General features: G+C 47.6%; 1 protein-coding gene across 1 annotated transcript in view; it reads right to left on the bottom strand.

Moving 5' to 3' along the window:
* Positions 1 to 6,903: 6,903 nt before the first annotated feature.
* The window catches only part of LOC102877841 (CD209 antigen-like protein C), a 10,882-nt gene continuing 1,788 nt past the window's right edge, over positions 6,904 to 15,997 (bottom strand). The window contains 6 exon segments of the mRNA XM_015593466.1: positions 6,904 to 7,082; positions 11,789 to 11,988; positions 12,805 to 12,917; positions 13,676 to 13,827; positions 15,053 to 15,103; positions 15,106 to 15,136. Coding sequence (XP_015448952.1) covers positions 6,904 to 7,082; positions 11,789 to 11,988; positions 12,805 to 12,917; positions 13,676 to 13,827; positions 15,053 to 15,103; positions 15,106 to 15,136 — 726 coding nt within the window.

Below are 15,997 nucleotides of genomic sequence, written 5' to 3'. Positions count from 1 at the left end.
GTCTCCATGTTGTTCAGTCCCTGCCCGCCCCCACTCCCTGCCCAGAGCTTTGTTTTTCTTTCATTTTGCACATGTTTCTTTGTCTCCCCATTTTGGCTGCCTACTTGTATTTGTTGTTTATTTCTATGTAGGGCTGCTATGGCTCCAAGTCTTAGGAGGATGGCCTTATGTAGCAGGTGTTCTGTGGGGCCCAGTGGCACAGTCTTCCCTGGTCACCTGAGCCGGGCGCTCCAGGTGTGTCCCTTGCACGGGCTGTATGTGCTCTCCTGTTGTAGTTGAGCCTTGGCTGCTGTTTGCACATCAATGGGAGGACTTGATCCTCAGGCTGATTGGTTGTGAGGACTGGCCTGTGACTACAGTGTAGGAGGTATTGTGCAGGAGCTGACCCTACAGAGCAGGATTTGCTTTAGCAGGGCTCCGGTGCAGGCTGAGGTTGCCCTTTGAGTGTGTCCTTTTGGAGGCAGCCAGATGGTGCTATAGCTTGGTCCAAAGCAGCCACCAGACATGCCAGCCCAGGGCCCCCTGGGAGGGGCTCTGCCACAGGCCAATTTCAGCCACTGCCTGTGCCCTGCCTGGAACCATTTGGCATGAGCCACAAATTGATCCGCAGATGTCTTCCACCCACACTGGGCTTCAGTGCCTGGGATGGGCTAAGTCTCGAACCAAGGCTGGCGGACACAAGTGCCGGGCTTGGGGATGCTTAGCAAGAGGCACGGGGCATACCGAGGACAGATGCTGCTTGTTTGAAGTTTTTGAACCTTTGAGAGATTTTCGTAAAGTCTGCAGCATGAGCCAAGATGAGCCATTTGTATGAAAAAGCCACTGGAAGTGGCTTGGGTGGGTTTGCAAGTTGAGTGGGGCTGGGTCTCAGGGAATCACAAGAGCAGAGTGACCGACTGGTGTTAACCAAGTTGATAGAGACTCAGATATGGCGGTGGCCTGCATCTACATGCCGGGGTTGGGGAAGGCTCAACAAAGAAATGCCCTCTGCCAGTACTTCTGTTTAGGAGAAACCTGCTCCTCCAGCCTTCACCCTGAAGTCTGACAATTCAGTCCCTCGCACCTCTTGCACTACTGCCCCAGTGCTGGAGCTCAGAGTGAGTACGTCTGTCAAAGTCCATGTGAAGGTCCTTAAAAAGGAACACATGAGCCTCTCACAGCCCTCCGTCTCATTCAGCCACAATCTCCACTGGTTTTTACAGCCAGAAATTGTGGAAACTTTTGTTCCCGGCACTGGTGCTCCGGGCTGGGGAGCCTGGTGTGGGCCTTGGACCACTTGCTGCTCCAGGGGGACCTCTGCAGCCTACATATCCCTCCCAATTTTCGACTGCCACATGTAGGTGTGGAACCAACTCATTTTGTGCCTCTGCCCCTTCTACCAGGTTTGACGTGGCTTCTTCTTTATGGCCTTAGTGATAGGACTTCTGGTCAGCTACGCTTTAGGAGATTCTCATTGATGGCTATTCTGTAGGTTATTTGTAGTTTTGAGAAGGTCATGAATGGAGGCCAGCACAGCTTTTACTTACTCTGCCATCTTGACTGGAACTCTCAATAGATTTTTTTTATAGCGTTGTTCTACTGTGGTAAAATACACAAGATGCGAAATTTGCCATCTTAACCGTTTTTTTAAATGCACAGTGCAGTGGCATTAGGTACATTCACATAGTTGTGTAGCTGTCACCACCATCCATCTCCAGAATGTTTCCATCACCCCAAACTGAAACTTTGTCCCCATTTCTCCTCCCTCCAGCTCCTAGCAACCACCATTCTTACTGTCTCTATGTATTTGACTATCCTATGTACCTCATGTAAGTGGAATCCTAAATGGATTTTTTGAGTCTCTTTCAAACTTTTTATTTGGAAACAATTTCAGATTTACCAATGAACTGCAGTGATAGCAGAGAGAGATCTGTGGACCCTTTACTCAGCTTCCTCTGACATTAACATCTTATATTACCGTCATACGTGTGTCAAAATGAAGAAATCAATATTGGTACAGTTCTATCAACTAAGCTACAGCCTTTGTTTAGTTTTCATGTTTTGTTTTGTTTTGTTTTCCATTGGAGCTCTTTTTCTGTTACAGGATTGCATCCAGGATGCTACACTGCATTCAGTCACTGTATTCATTTACTAAGGCTGCCATAAAATAAAGTTCCATAGACTCGGTGGCTTCAATGACAGAAATGTATTGTCTCACAGTTCTGGAGCCTGCAAGTCCAAGACCCAGGTGTCGGCAAGTTTAGTTTCTCCTGAGGCCTCTCTCCTTGGCTGATAGGTGGGCCTCATATGTCCTCATATGGTCTTCCCTCTGTGTGTGTCTGTGTCCTCATCTCCTTTTCTTATAAGGGCACCAATCATATTGGATCAAGATCTAGCCTAATGACTTCATTTTGGCTTAATCACCTCTCTAAAGGCCTAATATTCAAATACACTTACATTCTGAGGTGCTGGGGGTTAGGGCCTCAACATACGAATTTGGGAAAGGACAACTCAGCCCACAATAGCCATCATGTCTCCGTAGTCTCCCCCAAACTCTGATGGGTTCATGGTCTTTCCTTGTCTTTTGTAATGTTGACAGTTTTGAAGAATAGCTATCAGCACTGAACTGAATGGTCATTGACTGGGGTTTTATGCTGCTTTCTCATAATTAGACTGCTTGAATGTGTAGAGGAGCACCACCACCACATCCCCATTGGGTTTGGGTGCAGAGTCAGCACCTGTGGAAGGGAGGAGAAGTTTGCGATTTTTTTTTTTTACACCAAACAATTCTCCAATTCTGATGCTATTTACCTGGAGATAGCTCAGATCCCACAGGGTAAAGGGCTCAGTCCCCCAAGATTGATGTCCCCCACATCAGATGCCAACTGTAAATGGGATGCCCAGGCTATCCACACTTCTGCCCCGACTCCAAATTCGGGGGTTCTTATGACCGTTTTTCAGGTTTAGTAATTTGTTAGAATGGCTCTCTTGACGTAAAAAATGTCAACCTGTAGAAAACTGTAATGAGTTTTATTTGAGCCAAACTGAGGATAATTGCCAGGAAGCAGAATCTCAATGGATTAAGAAAACGCTCTGGAGAATGGCAGTTTTGCAGTTTATTTTATATATTAGAATCAAAGGAGGAGATGTAAAGAGGGTTCCATGAAATCCACTGTTGATAGATTAAGGGGTGGGAGAAAGCAAAGCGGGGAAATCTCTGGGATTGGATGAGAAGTAAAATGGGGAGAGACACACTTCTTTACGCTGGTAGGTACAGGAGAGTTAACATTCACAGCACATAGAGATGCTATTCAGGAAACGAGAGAACAATGAGAGGTTCTCTGGTCTCATGCTCTGATGTGGCGGGTTTAGAGAAAGGGACGACTCTGGCATTCCACGGGTATGTTATCTTAGATGCAAAGAGACAATAGGCAGGCTCACTTAAGCTAAAGATTGACCCTTGTTAAGAAAATTACAGGCCCAGGGTGTGACTACCCACCATAATCTGCTTCTAGTCAGGAATTTTTATGTTCAGACCATCCTATGTGGTTAATTTTGGTCTCTGAGTTTGTAGGACCCGTCATGCTGGCCTTCCCTGAGTTTGTCGGGTTTGGTATGTGGCCCTTTTTTCGTCCACAGCTCATGGAACCACAGACTAAAAAATAAAATTGACTGGGTGTTTCATCACCGAAGGGATTTACTCAGGGAAAATAAAGGGTTGTAACCCAGGGCATGAAGACATGGCAAGACACATGCACACTCTGGCCTGTGTGCCAAGTTGGAGGGGTATTTATAGAAGGGAGAAGGAAGTCGGAACCATAGAACTTTATTATAAACATAGAGTTCTTTCTATAGGGTTCTCCCGTGGAGGGTTCTCACAATTACGCAGAGCACAAGAACTTCCATAAACCCCAGCTCCTCCCATGTTTGCTTAAAGTTCCAGTTCATCATTATCATTCACTCCTTTTGATCGAGATCTTTCTCTCAAGATCTCTGAAGTCAGGTCCAACTTCAGCCTTTTTGTCCCTCGATGTCAGGAAGGACCTCATCTGCATGTCGCCTCTCACATCAGAGGGAAAGTGCATGGATTGGGAACAGCTCTGTCCAGGGTCAACAGGCAACAGGTGTAGAGCTAGAGGAGTCTCCTGCAAATCGTCACAAGGAGTCACGAGGTGATCTATCAGTGTCAAGCGGTCATGAGGTGCTTCATCAGTCTCAGAAGGGAGAAGAGTAGCTGGATTAAGTTTATTACAACATGAAAGAGTTATATGGGAAGTAGTTAACAAAAGGATTTCATAGGAAATAAGGTGACTAACAGAAAGATGCCAGGTGTGTGTGAAAATTCAGAAAAGCTTCTACTGCATGAGGTACAATGATGGTTACGGGGGACCCAGAACAATTTCCTCTGTGGCCTTAACCAAAAGGGCATTTTGGCTCTAGGACAAAGGGGGGCATCCCTGAGCCACAGGGTCCAGTTGCTAGGTATAGTATCTTAGCGGTCTGTGGTGATTTCCACATTTTCAGGTGAGTACCCCAAGGGCATCCCCTTCCTTTTCATGCACAACAAGGAAAAGGGGGGCCTGGTAATCAGGAGGCCCAGGAGCAGGTGGGGTTATCAGACTCTCCTTTAAGGCTTTAACGGCTCTGTCATCCTGCTCCTCCCATAAAATTGGGTCAGTACTGAGATTCTTAAGACAGAGAGGTTTTGCTGTAAGAGATTTGGGATCCAATTTCAGCAACAAACAACTAGCCCAAGAAAATCTCACAAGCAGTGCTTAGTTTGGGGCCTTGGGAAACTTAGGATACTGTGAAGCCTACCTGGATCCAGATGTGGTCCTTGTTCTGATATCAGAGGTCCCGAATAGTGAATCTGAGTTTGGACAAACTGTAATGTTTCCTTAGAGACCATATGTCCCTTTAAGGCCGAGGTTCTAACAGGTGGATGGTATCTTCCTGTGAGGAGACCCAAGAAGAAGAACAAAAGAGTAAATGATTTACATATTGCAATAAAGTGTAACATTTAGGGAAAATCATCCAAATCAGTCTTCGGAATTTGTGAGAAATAAGAAGGGCTTTTAGTTAAAACCCTGAGGCATTTCTATCCAGGTAAATTGTTTTCCTTCCCAAGTGAAGGCGAAACGGTACTGGCTAGCTTCATCACCTGGGACACTAAAGAATGCACTACATATCAATTACTGGAGAGAATTTACGTCCAGTAGGGATGGAGGCTAGCAGGGTACGAGGGTCAGGGACAGCAGGGTGTCGAGGGGTAACAATGTGGTTTATTGCTCGAAGGTCCTGGACAAGCCTCCGCCCTCATCCCTTTGGCTTTCTCACAAGTGAAATAGGAGTGATGCAGGGACTAGTGCAAATAATAAGGCCCTGAGTTACATCTTCTTCTATTATGGGCTTTATACCTTGAAGGGCCTCTTCACTTATAAGATATTGATTCTGGGAAGAGGTTCTGAAGGATCAATTTGAACCTGAATAGAAGGTACACTGTGGATTCTGCCAATATCAGTTGAAGATTTTGCCCATAAAGAAGACAGCAGTTGGTCCAATAAGGACAATTGATCAATGCTCTTGGATCCAGCTACTGTATCATCAAAAACAAAACAAAAGATGTTGAAAGGCCACTTAATTCACCTAATAGGCCACTCTGACAGTTACCATCAAGCTCTAACATTATTTCTCCCTTTCGGGTAAAGGATATTCCAGCATGATGCGTCTCTAGGAAGTCTCGGCCTAATAAGTGGGTAGGAGCAGAAGAACTAAGGAGGAAACAATGTGTACCTCAAGGGGTCTGAGCAAAAAGGACGAGGTTCGGAGATATGAACCTGCTGAGTTTACTACAAACCCCCCGTCCGGCTGTGTTACTGCTGAGTTTACTGCAAACCACCCCTGTCTGGCTGTGTTACTGCTGAGTTTACTGCAAACCCCCGTCTGGCTGTGTTACTGCTCTGTGTCATAGCTGTGCTATGACAGTGGGGTTGGGCACCAAGGCTGCAGGGCCAGTTTCTCCAAGCAGGCTGAGAGGAAGGATTGGAAAAAGCCCCTGTGGGTCCTCGGAGCCCGTCACTGGGGAGGAGGAGGACCCTGGGAGGCTGCTTGGAAGCTGAGAGAGTCTGAAATGTTTACACGTACAGCAAACCCAGTGTCCTGGCTCATTGCAATAATGGCAAAAGGTTAGAGTCTTTTGGTTTCACATAGAGCCTCTCATTTGCCAAGGCTGAAAATTTAAAATCTTGGCGATCTTACTTCTAAGTGGTTCATCTGGAGTATGGGCAAGATGACTGGCTGAATTAATCAAATGTAGGGTGACCGTGGACTCCCATTCCATCCTGGTTCTCTTAACCAGGAGGGAAAGATTGCTGTTCAGCCCATTAGCAAACAAAGAATTAAAAGTTATCCCAGTGGCGCCAACATCTGAAGGAAGATCAGAATTTTCTGTAAAAATGACCTGAAGTCTATTATAATAGTTATGAACAGATTCGTCAGACTTCTATGACTAAGTCTGAATTTTGCTTCAATCAACAAGCTTTGGGAAAGCGTTAGGAATTGCTTGGTGTAGATTTTGAGCAAGACCTCTAGCTTCTTCCCCAAAATTGAAGGTTTCTAAGTCCTTTTCGGGATGTTCCCATCTGGCAATTCTCATCCAGTGTCGAGCCTGGCCTTTACCAACTAACATGAATTAGCTGATATAAGTCAGAGAACCCAAGCTGTAGGCCTGAACGATATCAAACTCCTCAGCAAACTTGTGAGGATCCTTAGTTACCTTAGGGAATTCCTTTACAATGAATGGCTTAAAACTCAGCTTTAGTCCAGGGGACACATGAAACTTGGGGTCTGTTAAGATCGCCAGAGGGTTTAATTTTAAATGGGAAAGTACTAATAAGTTCAGAGGAAGAAAAAGTAGGAGAGGATTCAAGGGAAAATGGTACTAGAGGCAGAACCGAAGGAAAGGAAGGAGGGCGCGGAAGGCAAGATGGCGTCGAAGGTGGAGCTGGAGGCCAAGGGGTTGGGGAAGGAGCCCTGTGGCAAGCTGGAGGAGAAGCCTGAGGCAAAGTCTGCATAGAAGAATAGGGTGGACCTGAAGATGGATCCTGAGATGATGGAATAGAGGGGAAAGGGCAACACAGCCCTACAGAGGGAGAACACGTGGCTTGAGAAGCTATCTTCTCTCTTTTTAAGTTTGCGGTAGCCTCTGTTAATTTTCAGACTTTAATTCTCATAGAGGCAACTTCAGATTCTTAGTCTCATTTGGAAGCCTCAAAATACCATTCAAAATGGGCTTTCCACTATGTTTTAACAATTTTAGCCCTATTATTGTCCAATTCGGTTTTAAGAAAATGAAGTTTGGGAATCTCAAAAGTTCTCCAGAGTGGCCACCAATTTTCTGAATTACTTTTAGTAAGATCTGTCCACTTACTTAAATATGAGCATGAAAATTGCACGCAGCTTTTAACCATGTACTTGGCAAGCATCCCTGGCAAAGAAGGGACAATCTTAAAATATTTCGATAACTGAGATCCCATTTTTCAGAGACTTTTCTCTAGAGCAAAGGGTCCAAGGCAATTTACAATAGCTGGAGCAACCTGCAGGTCAGATACCAGCCAGGCTCACTCTAGAACAGTCTGATCCCAGAGGACCAAACTGAAGGCTAAAAGCCAGTTCTAGGAAAATAATCAACCCTTGAAAAGTCCAGTTAGAGGCTGAGCTGGGTGACACTCCTCTCTTTACAATGGCACAGTGTAATACTGGGCCAAACTGACTAATTTCAGTAGAAATAACCGTTGCTGGAGAGCTCGGGGCTCCAGTGACCAGATTCTTGTCTTATGCCATAAGAAAGAATTCAAGGGCAAGACGAACAGCAATCAGGAAAATGCAAGGTTTATCAAAGCAAAAGTACACACTCAAGAGGAGAATGCAGGCAAACGAGAGAGAGAGAGAGAGAGAGAGAGAGCGAGCGTGATGGACAGACAGACAGAGACAGAGGACAGAGAGAGGTGACAGAGAGAGACAGAGAGAGACAGAGAGAGAGATGAACGGACAGACAGACAGAGACAGAGGACAGAGAGAGAGAGAGGAGTCACAAGATGCTTTTGTTCTTCTTAGGGGTAAGGCTCAGGAAATGTGGTACTAACTTAACCTCATTGTCTCCCCCTAGGCAGGAAGCTTGGTTTCCGCTCTTTCTTCCTTATATGGTGTTTCTGGAACAGTCTTGGTGGCAGGTGCATGATAGGAGAAGCAATATTTGTGATGCGAATGCAATTATAATGAAATTATAATTAGCCAAAAGTCATGCCTTAGCGAAAGATGGCGTCTTAGCTGGAAAAGACCGGTTTTGGCTTATTTCCCCTGCTGGGGCTAAGATGGGAGGTCTGAAGAAAGGAAAGTTTTCTGAGCCATGTCCTGGAGGGGGAGGGGGCGTCTCTGAGCTATCTAACCTGCCTCATAAAACCCCTGATAGATTTTTGGACCCATAACCATACTGGATGTTAAGGGACTGGAGGTGAGGCTTCTGTGACAGGGCATAGTCCCTACCTAACCTGGGACTGAAAATCTTTGCTTGTTTGATCTGGGGGGTCAAGATTTTCCTCCAGGGAGATCTCCATTGAGGAAACCAGCTTAAATCCCTGTAGCATCATCATCTTTACGTGAAACTGTTGTAATCTGGAGGTGACAAATTTAATGAGAAGTTTAAAGAGACGTGGGCCAAAGATGAAAAGTAGGACTAGAGTTATTAGAGGCCATAACAAAGGGAGGAATCATTTTAGAATCGGTATTATAACTACATGTATTATAATCAACGATGAGGGTAGGTGTTCCTGACGTCCATTCTCCAAAGTAGGCATTGGGTTCTGTGCCGTTTGAAGCAGCCCCAGCACACACAGAGTCGCAGTGTATGCCTGAGAGGCATGCTGAGCCTCAGCTAGATACTGGAGAAATGAGTCGCCACCGAGAGATCAAGGCCCTCCCTGGTGGGCTTGGCTCAATTGTACAGCTTTGTTAAGAGGAACTTGAATCTCAGGAACAAGCAGGGAGGTATGTTGATAATGTCTTTTTATAAAATAGCAGTGACATTTACACAAGTCCAGTCTGTTTGAAATAATAAACCCTCTATTGGGGTATCGTAGGAGTGTGGCACAGCGGAATGGGTAAATTTGAATAATGACACATTACAGGAAGTAGGGTAAAACATAGGCCAAGGCGGGCATGTTTGGAGGTACAGGTGACAGATCCTGCAATTAGAGAGATGGTTTCCCCTAGCTACGATGTTTGAAAAGTTTACAAAAGCATTAGATTCCCATCCTCCTCGGAGGGCCTTCGAATAGATTAAAATTAAGAGGAGTAAGGTCATATTGGTAGAGTCAGTGGTCATGAACACAGTCCAGAAAGGAGGTTAAGACTGATTAGAAGAAGCCAAGTATGGTAAAGGTTATGAAGGAGATAGGCTAGAGTTCAGTCTCACTGAAATCGAGACAATTACTAGAGGAGTGCCTGAGGGGCGGGCACAGGTGAGGAGGAAAACAAAGGCCAAGGGAAGACCCATGCTCCAAAGCAGTCACTAACAAGTCAAGAAGTCAGCAGTGGGATGAAGTACTTTCTGGGCCAGCCGTCTACTCTTGCGATGGTACGAGCCTCAGGGGTTAAGGGCCAAGCATGATCCATCAGGACCAAGTAGTGGCTCCCATGTCGATTAAAAATTGATCTGCTTACTTGCTATGTCAAGGATCACCTGGGGTTCTTCCGTAGTCACAAGACATCTGTGAGAAGCCACCAGGAGCCCTGGGCCCCTCCAGTCCTCGTCAGACAGGGTCTCCTAGATGTTTAGTTAACAAAGAATTTATTTTGGAAAAAGGGTTGCAGGCAACCCAGAATATGCAGACATGGCAAGCCACGTGCACACTCTGGCCTGAGCGCCAAGACGGAGGAGTGTATATAGAAGGGAAAAGGAAGTTAAGGGAAGGGGAAGTTAGAACCATTGAGCTTTACTATAAACATAGAGTTCTTCCTGCAGGGTTCTCACATGTAGGGTTCTCATAATTACGCAGAGCATGAAAAGTTCCGTGAGCCCCAGCTCCTACCATAGACTCTCCTGACTGATCGTGTTTGCTTAAAGTTCCAGTTCATCTGTATCAGAACTCAGAAAAACACTTCGATTGTATTTAATAGCTTATTGTAAAGGATACAACGCAGGGACAGCTAAATGGATGAGATGCATAGGGCAAAGGATGGGGGGATGGGGTGCATGAAGATTCTATGCCCTCTCCAGGTGTATCACTTTTCCAGCACCTGGATGTGTTCACCACCCCAGAAGCTCATCCAGTCTCCTTGTTGAGTTTTTATAGCACTGGATCTCCAGCCCCATCCCACCCCAGGTTAGTAAGTAGGGCTGATTGTTCTGATCTTCTAATCACATATTTGGTCTTTGTAGTGACCAGCTGCATCCTGAAGCTCTCTAGGGGTCTCATCCTAAATCACCTCATTAGTGTAAACTCAAGTGTGCTCAGTGAGGTTCATGATGAATAACAAAAGACACCCCTATCATTCAAGAAATTCTAAGGGTTTTAAGAAGCCTGTGCCAGGAACTGGGGACAAAGAATAAATCTCTTTCTTCTACCACAGGAAGGAAGCAGGCCTAGGCAGAAGGAGAAGTTGAACTAGGCAGGTGTGACAACAGCCTCAGCTGACCTCACAGGGAGCTCTAAACCAGAACGGTCCTGGGTTGAGACAGTGTGGCCAGACCTTGTCCCCTTATACCAGTGTGAGCCGTGCCAGGAAAGGGAACATGACTTTCGGTCAGATGGCTCTCTGCAGCTGAGTTTTCCCCAAAGGGGCTGTTGCCTGTCTGCCAACAGACTTTCCAGCAGCTGGAGCCACACATTCTTCCTCCTGGGCTGCCCGCCCCGGGGTCTACCATATCCCTGAGGCAGGAGAGAGCTGAGGTGCCTATATGCCAACTCCCGACAATCCCCGCTTGACCAGGGTCATTAGCTGCCTTGTGCTTCCAGCCTTCAGAATGAGCTCCAGCAATCAGAGAAGGCCTTCTGACCAGGAAGCAGGCAATGGCAGAATAATATTGGGAAGCGGAAAGGCACGCGTGGATGTGAAGAAGCTCTGGGGCCATGGCGGCTACACGAAGTGATTTGAACAGTGTGATCTTGTCAAGGCAGAGAGAGTAGACCAATGGAACACACGAGCCCTCATCATATTCCACAACCGGTCACTTTATGATGCTCTGTTAAAAACCAAAATTCAATGAAATAAATCTGAAGATCTAATTGGCTTTATTGAATGATTCATGGATCAGGCAACATCCTATCTAGCAAGTAAAAAGGAATTCCAAGGAGCTGGACAAAAGGAAAGGCTCTGATATGCAGAAGAGAGTGGGGCAAAGAAGTTCAAAGAGTGGATTATTTCAGGCAAGACCACTTTCCCTTAGGGGAAGGCAGGAGTCTTGGCTAGTCCTAACCAAGAAATTCCAGGTTGACTGGTTAAAGCTTACATCCCTGGGAGGGGCTGAAATTGCAATGAAGTCTTTGTTTGCTGACACGGGGCTTAGCACAAGTGACTCCATTTGAATATGTTTCTTCTTATTTTTTTAAAGATCTCCAAGGAGCAGAGTGCCCAGAACTACAACCTCTGAGCCAAGGGGAACCTTGAGGCAACAGAGGAAGGACAGAGTTCAGCCCATAAGGGGTGAGAAGTCTGACAGAGAAGAGTTCCAGAGCTTTTGTCAAGATCTCAGCATGTACAGACCGGGAGAAGGAATGCTGGCGTAAACATGGGTGAGGTTCTGCAGAACCAGCAGAGGGGAAGTTGAGGCTGCAGGGATCGAGTACAGATACCAGGCTGCAGTCACTGAAGCAGGAAGCTGTGGACTTTTTGCAGATTCAGAATTTGCTGATGTCACATTTGGAGTCGTTCCAGCCATCACCCCTGAGCTCCGCACGATCTTCCTCCCCACTGCTGTGGAGCTCTCCTTTGTTCCAGTACTTCATGAAGCTGCAAAGGCAGCCCAGACCATGAGCCCCTGTCCCACTGTGTTAACTGTGGTTCTAGCCTCTGTTAACCTGTTGTTTTCACATCTGCCCTGTATGCATGTGTCAGGCACGCCTCGTTCTGGACAGCCTGATGGCATGCCTGAGTCACTTGACCTTGGCCTCCTGTCCCCACAATTTTAGCAGGAGTCCTCCTATCCGGGATATGCTTTTCAAATACAAACCGATCAATCCAGAGCCCACACCCCCAAACACCATAATTATCAGGCTCTCACCCTCCAGGTCACTATTCTCCTGGCCCAATCACCCCAAGGCAGATAACCAGACACCCAGGGCCAGCCCCTATACCCCAGAGCCCACTGAAATTTTCTAAACTAGCCAGTCCTAAGCCTGCTTACCTGCGTTGCCCACTCCTGCCTGTGAAAACCATAATACAGGCTCTTGCCCACAGTTCCTCCTCTCCCTCTGCCTCCTGACCGAACCTGGTGCTTCCCTGTGCAGCCCCCCTACAATGTGATGTGCACTTTTTCTCTTGGAACCTGTGACTATGACAAACTGTCTTTTCAATGGCAATCTGATCTGTGGGCCTCGGATATTCTGCTGACATACACTATATTTTAAAACACCCACCCAGGCTGCAAGCTCCTCCTGCAGCTCTGATGGTGGAATTGGGGGCACTTGCCGTCCTATAGAGACATGAGTATGATTTTCAACTCAGTGAAAATCTCAGACTGTTAAGTCTGGGGATCAGGAAGTGGGAGAAGATCCTCATGTCAGGGTTCACTCCCACTTGACAGAGGGACCCATTTCTGAGACTTACCTGAGCAGCTGGGGTGAATTGTCCAGCCAGTGCCACGTGCCTTTGTGTTTCAGGTCTGAGAGCCCCATCCAGGTGAGGCAGTTACCCTTGGAAGTCTGCAGCTGCAGGAAGTCCTGGTGGATGAAGAGAAGTCAGGAAGGAGCTTGTCCCTCCACTTTCCAGATTCAGCCTCTCTTCAATTTCTTGCCAGGTAGTTCATCTTTTAGTCTGACCTTCAGCTTTCGAGTTTGCCAGATCCTGAGCCCCCGCATGTGCTCAGGATGTCTGAGTTTTCTCACATCTGTATCCTATGAGCACACCTGTTCTGACTTGCAGACATATGTGCACACCTGGTCTCTCATCACACACATTTGGTAATAAGACATGGTTGTGGGTTTCACATGAGCTAAGTATGTCCACACGAATTTACTCATGCCTGGGGTTAATGTGCTGGAAACAGTTCGTGAGAGCTGATCATGTACATCTCTTTTCAGCTTCTCACTGAGTGACGTCATGTCAATAGCTTGAAATCAACCATGGTGGGAGAATTTACACCAGGAAAATGGGCAAACACCAAATTGGCAAAAGCCAGAAATCAGGACATCCCCTCCACCCCGACTCAGAGAGCTAGTTGTTAAACACTTGCCAGCACACTACTGGGGTTTATTTACATGTTATGCGTTCCCCAAAACACTCACACATGTTTAGAGATTGTTTATATCTCCTGGCAAAGTGCCCGGGACCCCCTCATTGATACCCTTCTCCTCTCCGCCTTTCCACATGGAGTAATCAGCCTCTCCCAGAACATCCACTTTCCGTCTTGTCCCCAGCTGGCCCGTGGTCGAAAGCATGCTTCAGGCCAGGTCAGGATCCCCCGATAAGACTGATGTACCCGCTCCTCGGCACTTTTGATCACCACAAGTTGGACGCCCACTTCCTTGCTGGCAGCAGCAGAGTCGTGCCAGTTCTGCTGGGAAAGGAAGAAGAAGTAACAATGTCCTAGGAAGAAGGTCCACTCCCAAGGACAGGAGCAGCACAGGGGGACTGTTGGAGAAGGCAGGTCCAGAGGCCTCGATCCCTGTACCTTCCCACTCTAATCTCTTGAGAGTCGAAGTCCCGCCTTGACTCCACACCCTACATGGACCATTCATTCCCTGTCCACTTCCTGAGACAACCCCCCGCCCCAGCCCCTGGAGAATGCAGAAATCCTGACCCTCATCTCTTCCGGACTGGAAGGAATAAGAACTTTACAGCTCAGAACAGGAGCTTGGATTGATTTAGTGCCTGCGGTGCGTCTGGCCCCCTGGGAACACCAAATACTCTTTTTCTTATTTCACAGAGGAGGAAACTGAGGACCAGAGAGGAGGACTGACACAAGCAGAGTCACACCACATGGACAAGGGTCTAGGCCCTAAGATCCCAGTGTCCGGTCACTCACTTAGCCTTCAGCTAGGTCAGCTCCTGGTAGATCTCCTACTTCAAGTACTCCAGCCCCTGGGGTCTGGGGACCTTGAAGACTGTGCCAAGAAAAAAAGAAACTGCAATTATTAAACACCTACTGTGTATTGTGTCCTACACTGGGCTTTCTGGACCCTTCTGAGAGTCAAGGTCTTTGTTAATCCCATTTGAAGAAGGGAAAATTTGACATCCAGAGAAGGCCACATCAGGAGGTCTGCTATAGTCAGCACTCTTCCCTCTGGCCTTCTCCCCCTCCGACCCTGCACCAGAGGTGGGAGAAGCTATAGGAGAGGCCACTAGGCAGCTGACCAGAGAAACCCAGAGGGACCCGAGTCCTGGCTTTTAACCCCACCTCCTTCTGGGACCTGCTGTCCCCCCACCCCACCCACTACTAGCCTATGTCCGCAGCCAAAGGGCCCAAGCTTGGGAGGCCCTGACCCTCGGGGCCTGCCCCTGACCTTGGAAAGGCTACCAGGAGTCCAACGAAGAGTGTGAGGGGTACGAGGGCGGGGGGGAATGGCCCTGTCCTGAGGAAGAGAAGAACAGGTGGTTCCAGCACACCTGGGTGCCAGCCTCAGCCTGCTCTATGGACAACCTATCTCCCATCCTCTAAATCCCCCCACCTCCACCTCCCAGGACGCAGAGGTCCAGGCCCTCAGCCCTTACCTCCCACGGACTCAGGAGTCCAGGCTCCCCACTTCCATTTTTCCAGGACTCAGGCCTCCAGGATCCCCAGACCCTACCTCCTCAGGACCCAGGAATCTGGTGGTAGTTGTCGTCCCCTACTCCCTGTCCCCTAATCTTGTTGCACCTGAAAAGGTCCTGAAGCTATGAATCTGTCAGAATCTAAAGGCTTTCGGGGAAGTCTGATGCCACTGGTTATCGGCTCTTCCTCCTGTGAATGGGCAGAACATGACTCATAACCTGGACAAGCTGAGACCAGAGCTAGCCATCCCCTCGCCCACCTCCCCAAGATCCCAGAGTCCCCACCTGGCCTCACCCAGGGCGCCCAACTGCTGTGCCATCAGTTTCTTGGGGTCACGCATGTCCACCCGCTGTCTTCAGATGCCTCATCCAGGATCTTGGGGACCACAGCTTTTATTTCCTGCCCTGGGGTGCTCACTCTCTGTGTTACCCTGGGTCCTTGCAACACCCCCTGGATGGAAATCAAGATAGATCCCCAGACACCAATGCAGACAAAGAGAAGGTTTTATTGAACTTTGTACAAGGAAACCAACACCGTGAGAAGGAAAAAATGGGTTCTTCCCCCAGGGAAGCTGGGGCATTGGTTTTAAAGAGTTCAGGAGCGGAGTTGGAGGGAGCTATATCTAGGCAGGTATAGGTGGAGTTTTCTTGGAGCCCGTGCTGTTCGACTACACACTTCTTCGTGCTTGCGTGTCTCATTAGCATGTTAAATCCTCACCCCCAGGTGTGATTCTTAGCATTACAATGAAGAAAAGATTACACAGGGGCACTTTTAAGCCAAAAGGAAAGTCCCTCGGCCCTTTGTAAGCAGGTCGTTGCCTTAATGTTGATTAGTCTCCCTAGGGCAGGTGTCCTTGGGGAACTTATCTAAGTATTAGCATCTGGCTCCCATTTGCTCGGCCCAACTGACTGGGCAGCAGGAAGTTGCCTGTCTTACCTATACCTACTTTTACTCGGGAACAGAAATAGGAAACTGGGCACCGACATGGGAAAAGGCTAGAAGGAGGGAGGGGGCCTCTGATACGAGATGGTCTAGACCTTCCAGGAATGC

The sequence above is a fragment of the Pteropus alecto genome, unplaced genomic scaffold (genome assembly GCF_000325575.1).
Source record: "Pteropus alecto unplaced genomic scaffold, ASM32557v1 scaffold37, whole genome shotgun sequence".
Classification (NCBI taxonomy): Eukaryota; Metazoa; Chordata; class Mammalia; order Chiroptera; family Pteropodidae; genus Pteropus; species Pteropus alecto.
Note: the sequence above shows the minus strand (reverse complement) of the source record. Positions and strands in the feature narration are given on the sequence as shown.